An 11296-nucleotide genomic window follows, 5' to 3' on the forward strand; every position below is an offset into this window, starting at 1 on the left:
GCTTTAAGAAAAAAAGTTGGGTACGGGTATTGCTGATGTTCTAATTTAATTTTTTTTTCTTCTGTGTCATCCATTTTCCATGATTCAGAGTCGCAAATTACCTCATGAAATGCTATCATGCCGCAGCGGAGAGGCACACCTTTCTGCCTTCTCACAGTTCTGAAAAAAAACATGCGAAGTCTTCCTTAATCTCATCATTTTCTACTGCGGTAAAAGTGTGTCAGTTGAAAAATTGCATTCAAGTCCTTCATGTCAGTACGTAGGACTTCGAGCTCATCCGTGTTATTCACTTTCTTGTTAAATTACTGTTTTTCAGGTGAAAATTGCAGCTTGAAATCAATGAGAACTTTGGATGATAATGGAGAATAATCATCTGGCTTTGTCCTACTTGAATGTGAGTGTCATCTGGTGTAATTAATCCGAGCAACACGACAATCAGACAATCACCTTAATGCATCCTTTTGTGTAAATCCATACCTTTGGAACTCACAATAAATGCGCTGATGTCACCTAGAATTTGCTGGAAATTTCTGGTTCTTACTGAAGCAGAGTGGTTGTCTGCCTCCTCTCAGTTTGGCACAAAACATGATGTCACTCTTGGGCCATCTCAGCTGGTGCTAACAGTTTTAGCTGCTAATAAATGTGTGTGTGTGTGTGTGTGTGTGTGTGTGTGTATGCACGTGTGAGTGTGTGTGTCAGTGATGGGGACACAAGTTTTTGACTTGGACTTGAGTCTCATTCAAGTCACACACACAGTGACTTCAACCATATTTGCGAATACACTATGTTAACAGTTGTAGGACTCCCCACTGCCTCTCGTGCCTATATTTGTCCATACAAAACACGGGCGGCAGAGAACAGCTCTCCTTGGGTGGGCCTTGCCCATTCAGAAAAGTTTTCTCTTTTGCCCAGGCTGAGTTGTACGTTGTAAGTCATTTATTCTTTGACGCTGGTTGCTCGTCCGATTTTGTTTTTTTGTCCTCCTTGTCCGTCTCTCCCCCCATTTAACAAAACTGACAAAATAAATAGAACTTTTTTTTACACATTAAGTGTCCCGGGACAGAGAATAAATTCTCCGGGACTGACTATTAAAAAGAAGGACAATCCTGGAAAAAACCGGGACAGGTCGCAACCCTAAGTTATGATAATGTAGTACATGCTTTGAATTCCTTAGATATAGAAATGCAGTGTTCTAAGCAGACTAGATGGCATGCAGCAGATGATAGAATGCTCATTACAACCATAAGAGACTTGAGACTTGAGTTGAACTTGTGACCAAACACTTGAGACTTGACTTGGATATGCAAAAAATGACTTGTGAGCATCTCTGGTGTGTGAATGTGTGTGTGTGAGGTCAGTGAAATGAAAAGTTATTTCTCATCAATAAGCCTCTCAAAGACAGATAGACACATAGAGCCAACAGGCAAAGCCAATCAAAGTCCAACAAATATTCCAGATGACTCGTTTGACTACATATGAAACTATGGACAGAAAAACTGAATTGTTAGAGTTCAGACTTAAATTAAAGCTCATTAGATAACAGGCATAATTGCAGATGGGAGAGCTTATACTTGTCAGACCCTTGGTGTCAGTTCAGACTGAAAGTATGAAGATGAAGAGTAAGTCTAGTGGTCAAAAGCATCTTCCATCTTATAACTTCTGTCTCCTTGGATCCTGTGCACAAATGCCAACATGTGTTAATGCGCAGCACAGAGAGTGAAACACCAAATCAGATGTCAGGTGTGTAACATAGATTACTATGTAATGGTCCATGTAAAATAAAACATTAATTCTATGACTTATCATAGACGGTCCCTTTAAATAAGCCATACTTACGTGTTCTGTTTGGTACAGTTGACTCTTTTTCACTACACAGAAGAAAGAGAAAACTCACTGGACTGCCAATGGCTAATTGATTTAGCCGGAGCCAAGTCTGTGATGCTCGCTTGAATAGATAATTAAATCAAGTTTTAATTTTGTTTTGTGAATTGATTCGGCCAAAGCTACATATGCTTCTCTCATTTTCCACTAAAAACTCAAATATCTGAGTCAAGTCAAGTACAAATCTTCTCTAGCACTTAACCTGTGTTGCAGTAAATTGCAGGTGCAAATAGAAGGCCAAACCAATGAGGCCAGAAAGAGAATAAGATTAAAGACATCTAAAAAATCTGAGTAAATAAATAAATGTCCAGAATGAAACTGACAAAAAAGAAAAAGAAAAAACAAGCACAGTTACCGGGCATGGGCCTCAAGATGAAATAATTACAAATTCACAACACAATCTCAAAAAGTGACACTGATATCAGAAAGTGTATCTTTAATGATTAACATCATGTTTTCTTTCCTCGGGTGGAAATATCAGTATTCAGTCTGTCTATTAGAAAATAAAGAGGCTGTTTTCTAAGGAACCGGGCATGTCAGCCAAACTATCAACAATGTTGTCTTTGTCATGCAAATGCTACTCCAGAAAATCTCAAGTTAAAAAAAAGACACAAAATTATATATGTATATATAAATACACACACACACACACATATATATATGCGTGTGTGTGTGTGTATATATATATATATATATGCACACACACACACACACACACACACACATATATATATATATATATATATATATATATATATATATATATATATATATATCAACCGGCAGCTGTGTACCAAGGCGTGAAAGCAGACATCAGACATTATGCCCAGGAGGAGGGAGTTGGTCAGAGTAGCTCCTCACTCCTGGAAACACCAAGACTGACAGAAAATCATAAAGATTATGTCTGGCATTACATATCTACTACTTTACCTCCTGATGCCCAGCTCTCCCTAACACAGCTCTTCTTCAGCTGCAAGTTTTTCCTTTCCTCTCCTTTTCCTTTCCTTTTCCTTCCTCTCCTTTCCTTTCCTTTCCTTTAACCGTGATGTCATTTCAGACAGCAGATTTTGGGCTCTCACCATCATTTCCACATGATAGCACTCACAAATCTGGTTTGATCATCTGTCAAATGTGGACTAGGAAAGTGAAGTCTCTCTGTCTGAATTTTCAATGCAGTGTGAGATTACCATGATGATTCTGCCCATAAAGTTTTAGATGTTTAATGCTCTAATGCTGAACTACACGCACATACTCGACTGGGTGTCCAAAACAACACCCTGAACCAAAAGAGAATCATGTTGTGAAAGTGTGATATACTAAAACATGCTCCACCCTTTTTGACTAACACATTGGCTTTAAGACCTCTAGGCTTCATTCACCAAATAGACCAATTTCCATCAAATGCAGTAAAAATAACAGACATAAACAGCTCAGATGGGGTCACTGAAAGGTCAAACTGAGGTGATAAGGCATGGATTAATGTGGTTTCAAATGATCAATATGTGAGTCTGATAATCTGAGTGATGGGTAATCTTGTAGCTTGTGTTTCTGGGTTCAAGTTGTATATTCAAATTACAGGTCCACCAGAAAAATCAAACAGAACACAACTGTAATATCACAGTCATACACTGTATGAAGTTATTTGCACTATTTTTAAGTACTTTTTTATTGTACAAAGAATACACTCGAACATGTGACAGCATATAAAACAGCAAATTCATCAATGGCTTTATTTCAAAGGCAAAGGGGTAAAATACAGGGATGATTTTAATCGATATTAAAGAAATGAACCATTCTATATCGCCTCTCATCCATACGTACATCTGTGTCCTGTTCACCGTTTCACTCAGCCACATCAAAATACAAGCCTGCCATCTGCTGGTCAAACGATGCAAAATGAAGTTCGGTTGTACTAGTCAAACACTGGAATTCATTGCTGGCCCATTCTGGCGTGTGATACCAGATAGGTCTGAGAAACCAGTCTGAAGGAAAGTGTTGTCAAAATACAATAAGGGCCTGCGTTACTGCCAAAATGTATATGGTGATCTTTAGCCACCGCTCACTTTCTCATGTTCTGAATCTTAAAATAAAGGGAAATTTGAAGTTATGATAATCAAAAAAAAAATCCCAAATGTGAAGTGTCGTAGTTTTTCCGTCTGATATTTTACGTAACTGTATGTGAATAGTGTGTTAAACACAGGTGACGTCTAAAATACTTTAGGTATAAATTGTCCGTTTCTTGTAGTGTTTTGCCATTTGTCACTGTTGTCCTACAGTATCACATTTTATGTAGGCATAGAACTAGAAGGAACGAGAAAAGAATCCATCATCTATCATCATCGACTGTACTTAATAGTTAAGTTTAGGGATATTTGGTCCAATTCACATTTGTTTTGTAGTACATTTGTACCTCCATATTGAACTGTAAAAACGTCGCGATATCATAGGTCATTCCAAGTTTTAAAAAAAAATTATGCTAATAATTTTGAATATCGTTATACTACAGATGGTTGTTATGCAAAACTAGAGAATGCCCGTTGTTCTAGGCGGCGTTTTATCCCTTTCTGCTCCGTTAAAGGAGCGGCTTTCCGTGTACTTCCCACAAACGATTCCTAGTTTGAACATTTTTAATTCAATAAACTGAGTCAGAGTTGCATCACAGCTGCGAAATCAGAGCAACAATGTACTTGGACTTTTCTTAACTGACATAAAGTAATTCAGAGCGCAGCTTGTGCTAAATGTAATTAATTTTAACTGTGTTAATTACAGTTTTTTGTTGAATCACCTTTGACATGAGAAGTTAAAACGCCAACGACAAAATCTAAGGGTATGCTGTAGCGCTTCCTAAAACAGGGAGAGAGAGAGAGAGAGAGAGAGAGAGAGAGAGCGAGGTGGGGGACTCCTTTTCCCACAATGCCGCTCTTTAAAAGGGCGGAGCCTCTTCCTCCTGACAAAGATGGCGGCTCCCTTGACAGTAGTCCTGATTGTGGCTGCAACAATCAGGGCAATATTATTCAGATCTAGTTTAGCTGAACTAATTTCAGAGAGAGTTGAGGTGGTTTCTCCCCTGAATGCCTGGAAGAGAGGTTTGTAATCGTTTGTTCCTCTGGTTGCCTTTCTGCCGGTTTTTAAGCTGCCTGATTTGCATCTCAGCCACGGCTTCTGAGCTGTCAAGCAGATTGCAACTGATGTTAGAATATGCCATGTTTAGCTTTGACCAAAGTTTCCGGCTGAGCATTACGCATTTCTTCATGTGGAAACCATATAAGTATCGCCTTCCGGCCGTTACACTACTCACATTAATATTTGGTCTTAAAACCAGGTAGTATTTGCGTTTCCAACACGACTGTTTTGTTCATTCTTCCCGCCGTATAATTCGGTCAACAGAACATTCTCCATTAATGTCTGTGCGAACTTATAGATACTGGTTTTGTTAGATATCATTCTCTAATGTAACTGTTGTTGTCTTTACAGATAATTTCATGTTAACCCTACCCGTAGTCTGAAGCTCGACTCCACCCATATTGTATTATTAGGAATTAGTACTGTGCATGGCATGCTGTTGTCAGTTGAATGTAGCCAGTTTCATGACAAAACCTGTCTGTTTCTTACTTTGACCCATTTGGTCCTATGGTAACACTGTTAACACAGCCTCGTGAACAGGTAAACAGTGCGCTGTAGTAGTGTTAGGACAGGCTCAGTTCTTCAGCTGCTGTAGACCAGCAGTGTCCTGTGAAACACCTGTAACTGATGCAGGGTTGTCTCTCTGCAGTTGTGGAAGGTCTTGCCCTGCTGGACCTTGGAGTCTCACCCTATTCAGGAGATGTGTTCCATGAGGTGAGTCCCCTCATGTGGATGCTGAAGTCCATAGATGCCCAGTGTCATGCAATACGCTGTCACTTGATGTCACAACACATTGTTTTTCTCTCTGTCTTTTAGACTCCTCTTATCATCTATCTCTTCCATTTCCTGGTGGACTACGCCGAAATCGTTTTCATGGTGAGCGGTCTTAATAAGGATGTGTTAGTTCTCTTTAGTTTGATACTTACCATATTTGTGATCTTCGTGATGTTCAGTGGAACTGGTTTACTTGCCTGATAAATCCCATGAGAGGGATTACAAAACAGTTAATAAGACTCAGGTCTGTCTGTCTGTCTGTGTCTGTGTGTTCTTATGTGTGTGTGTGTGTGTGTGTGTGCACGTGTGTGCATGTTTGTGTTTGTGCGCGTGCGTGTGTGTATGAGTTCCAGAAGTCATTCTTATCTAACATGTATTCATCTCCTTTCTGTTCAGATTGCAGATGGAATAACAGCAGTGGCATTATATTTTGCTGTGCAAATCTACAACAAAAATGTGGTAAGTAGGTAAACACATGAAAAACAACATTACTGTTTTTATGAGTTCAGATATCGTATATGCGTTTTAACCAAGTCAATGTTTTTCGTGTCATTGTTACATGCAGTATAAATATGAAATGGATGTGAGTCTAATTTGGTGCTGTGCTGTGTGTAGTTTAGAAAACAGAAGTATGCGCTGGAGGCTGACCGGTATCCTCACGACTGTCTGGAGTTAATGCGCTCTCCCAAAGAGATGTACTACATCCCTCTGAAGGTGGCCATGTTGTAAGTGCTGACCTCCTTCCTCAGTCAAAGCAAGAGACACTTTGACAGAATGGAGAATGCTAGTTTCCACTGCAGGAAGACTCATCACTGAAAACTTAATACTGTTGTTATGTCATGATGACTAAATCTGACAGCTGTGTAACAGTGACTATAGCTAAAAGAATAATAATGTTCTGTGATTATGGGGGAACTGAATTCTACATTTAAATTGTATGTTGTATCTGTAAAGTATGAACATGTGACATAGACAGTTAAGGACTAATCTGACAGTGTAGCAGTGCCCTTCACATGGGGCACAGGGTTCGAAGCCCAGCTAAGTCATGCATGGTTTATCACTGTGAAATCCTCCTGTGTGTTAGGGGAGCCATGCACTAATCACATTAGTTAAAGCAAATACAGTGTGAAGGAGAGACTTACAAGGCGATGTGCATGTTTATAAGTTCCAAATTCAGGAGAAAATGAAGTAGAAATATTTCAGTCATAAAAAGATGCATTGGATATAATGATTGTCTTGTGTTTCAGTTACCTGCTGAACCCTTTCACCATCCTGTCATGTGTGGCCAAGTCCACCTGTGGTCTGAACAACGCCGTCCTGGCTCTGTTTATTCTCTGCACTATCAAAGGTCAGTGCGTCAAACACACAGAGGAAGAGTGCATTAATATTACAGATCAGTACTGTCATTCAGAAACCAGTACTGTCAGGACCAGTACTGTCAATCCCAGACCAGTACTGTCAATCCCAGACCGGTACTGTCAGTCCCAAACCAGTACTGTCAGGACCAGTACTGTCAATCCCAGACCAGTACTGTCAATCCCAAACCAGTACTGTCAGGACCAGTACTGTCAATCCCAGACCGGTATTGTCAGTCCCGGACCGGACCGGTATTGTCAGTAGTGTCAGTCACGAACTAGTACTGTGAGGTCCAGTCCCAGACCAGTGCTACCAGGGCTAGCATAGGCTGCAGATCATTGCCACTGCACTCTAAACCAGGCCCGTACTCTACACTCCGTCTGGCTCTGTCTGTCTATGTGTCTGACTGTATTATTTTAGATGGTATAATGTCAGTAAACAGTAGAGAACAGCAGTGCCGTGTTGACTGTGTTGTGGTTTTAACAGGCAGTGCCGTGTTGACTGTGTCGTGGTTTTTACAGGCAGTGCCGTGTTGACTTTGTTGTGGTTTTTACAGGCAGTGCCTTGTTGACTGTGTCATGGTTTTTACAGACAGTGCCTTGATGACTGTGTTGTGGTTTTTACAGGCAGTGCCTTGTTGACTGTGTTGTGGTTTTTACAGGCAGTGCCTTGTTGAGTGCCATTTTCTTGGCCTTGGCAACATATCAGTCCATCTATCCCCTGACCCTGTTTGCTCCTGCACTGCTCTTCCTGCTGCAGGTTAGTGTTATACACACACACACTCACACAAACACGCTTACACACTCACTCTGCTCTTCCTGCTGCAGGTCAGTATCACACACTCACTCTGCTCACTCCGTGGCTTTATTCTTACACTTGATTTTTCACTGAGCTGGTACAGTGTGAGGAAATGCAAGAAGCTGTGATGAAATCACAGGGTGAGATCATTATAGCTCAGTAATCATCCCACATTTATCCACACACACGTCTGACCCCACGTCTATCAACACACACACACGTCTGACCCCACGTCTATCAACACACACACACACGTCTGACCCCACGTCTATCAACACACACACGTCTGACCCCACGTCTATCAACACACACACGTCTGACCCCACGTCTATCAACACACACACGCGTCTGACCCCACGTCTATCAACACACACACGTCTGACCCCACGTCTATCAACACACACACGTCTGACCCCACGTCTATCAACACACACACACGTCTGACCCCACGTCTATCAACACACACACACGTCTGACCCCACGTCTATCAACACACACACACACCTGACCCCACGTCTATCAACACACACGTCTGACCCCACGTTTACCAACACACACACACGTCTGACCCCACGTTTACCAACACACACACACACGTCTGACCCCACGTCTATCAACACACACACACGTCTGACCCCACGTCTATCAACACACACACGTCTGACCCCACGTCTATCAACACACACACACGTCTGACCCCACGTCTATCAACACACACACACCTGACCCCACGTCTATCAACACACACACACACACACACGTCTGACCCCACGTTTATCAACACACACACACACACGTCTGACCCCACGTTTACCAACACACACACACCTGACCCCACGTCTATCAACACACACACACGTCTGACCCCACGTCTATCAACACACACACACACACGTCTGACCCCACGTCAATCAACACACACACACACGTCTGACCCCACGTTTACCAACACACACACACCTGACCCCACGTCTATCAACACACACACACACGTCTGACCCCACGTCTATCAACACACACACACACGTCTGACCCCACGTCTATCAACACACACACGTCTGACCCCACGTCTATCAACACACACACGCGTCTGACCCCACGTCTATCAACACACACACGTCTGACCCCACGTCTATCAACACACACACGTCTGACCCCACGTCTATCAACACACACACACGTCTGACCCCACGTCTATCAACACACACACACGTCTGACCCCACGTCTATCAACACACACGTCTGACCCCACGTTTACCAACACACACACACGTCTGACCCCACGTTTACCAACACACACACACACGTCTGACCCCACGTTTACCAACACACACACACACGTCTGACCCCACGTCTATCAACACACACACACGTCTGACCCCACGTCTATCAACACACACACGTCTGACCCCACGTCTATCAACACACACACACGTCTGACCCCACGTCTATCAACACACACACACCTGACCCCACGTCTATCAACACACACACACACACGTCTGACCCCACGTCAATCAACACACACACACACGTCTGACCCCACGTTTACCAACACACACACACACGTCTGACCCCACGTCTATCAACACACACACACGTCTGACCCCACGTCTATCAACACACACACGTCTGACCCCACGTCTATCAACACACACACACGTCTGACCCCACGTCTATCAACACACACACGTCTGACCCCACGTCTATCAACACACACACACGTCTGACCCCACGTCTATCAACACACACACACCTGACCCCACGTCTATCAACACACACACACACACGTCTGACCCCACGTTTATCAACACACACACACACACGTCTGACCCCACGTTTACCAACACACACACACGTCTGACCCCACGTTTACCAACACACACACACACGTCTGACCCCACGTCTATCAACACACACACACGTCTGACCCCACGTCTATCAACACACACACACGTCTGACCCCACGTCTATCAACACACACACGTCTGACCCCACGTCTATCAACACACACACACGTCTGACCCCACGTCTATCAACACACACACACCTGACCCCACGTCTATCAACACACACACACACACGTCTGACCCCACGTTTATCAACACACACACACACACGTCTGACCCCACGTTTACCAACACACACACACCTGACCCCACGTCTATCAACACACACACACGTCTGACCCCACGTCAATCAACACACACACACACGTCTGACCCCACGTTTACCAACACACACACACCTGACCCCACGTCTATCAACACACACACGTCTGACCCCACGTCTATCAACACACACACACACGTCTGATCCCACGTCTATCAACACACACACGTCTGACCCCACGTCTATCAACACACACACGCGTCTGACCCCACGTCTATCAACACACACACGTCTGACCCCACGTCTATCAACACACACACACGTCTGACCCCACGTCTATCAACACACACACACGTCTGACCCCACGTCTATCAACACACACACACGTCTGACCCCACGTCTATCAACACACACACACGTCTGACCCCACGTCTATCAACACACACGTCTGACCCCACGTTTACCAACACACACACGCGTCTGACCCCACGTCTATCAACACACACACACGTCTGACCCCACGTCTATCAACACACACACGTCTGACCCCACGTCTATCAACACACACACACGTCTGACCCCACGTCTATCAACACACACACACCTGACCCCACGTCTATCAACACACACACACACACGTCTGACCCCACGTCAATCAACACACACACACACGTCTGACCCCACGTTTACCAACACACACACACCTGACCCCACGTCTATCAACACACACACACGTCTGACCCCACGTCTATCAACACACACGTCTGACCACACGTCTGACCCCACGTCAATCAACACACACGCACACGTCTGACCCCACGTTTACCAACACACACACACCTGACCCCACGTCTATCAACACACACACACGTCTGACCCCACGTCTATCAACACACACACACGTCTGACCCCACGTCTATCAACACACACACACACCTGACCCCACGTCTATCAACACACACGTCTGACCCCACGTTTACCAACACACACACGTCTGACCCCACGTCTATCAACACACACACGCGTCTGACCCCACGTCTATCAACACACACACGTCTGACCCCACGTCTATCAACACACACACGTCTGACCCCACGTCTATCAACACACACACACGTCTGACCCCACGTCTATCAACACACACACACGTCTGACCCCACGTCTATCAACACACACACACACCTGACCCCACGTCTATCAACACACACGTCTGACCCCACGTTTACCAACACACACACACGTCTGACCCCAC

General features: G+C 44.0%; 1 protein-coding gene across 1 annotated transcript in view; it reads left to right on the plus strand.

Moving 5' to 3' along the window:
• Window positions 1-4837: 4837 nt before the first annotated feature.
• pigu (phosphatidylinositol glycan anchor biosynthesis, class U) overlaps window positions 4838-11296 on the plus strand; it is a 15378-nt gene continuing 8919 nt past the window's right edge. The window contains exons 1-7 of the mRNA XM_030780008.1: window positions 4838-4967; window positions 5654-5718; window positions 5821-5880; window positions 6175-6237; window positions 6394-6503; window positions 7026-7126; window positions 7796-7893. Coding sequence (XP_030635868.1) covers window positions 4838-4967; window positions 5654-5718; window positions 5821-5880; window positions 6175-6237; window positions 6394-6503; window positions 7026-7126; window positions 7796-7893 — 627 coding nt within the window. The remainder of the gene's footprint in view (window positions 4968-5653; window positions 5719-5820; window positions 5881-6174; window positions 6238-6393; window positions 6504-7025; window positions 7127-7795; window positions 7894-11296) is intronic.

Source organism: Chanos chanos, chromosome 7 (assembly GCF_902362185.1).
Source record: "Chanos chanos chromosome 7, fChaCha1.1, whole genome shotgun sequence".
Lineage (NCBI taxonomy): Eukaryota > Metazoa > Chordata > Actinopteri > Gonorynchiformes > Chanidae > Chanos > Chanos chanos.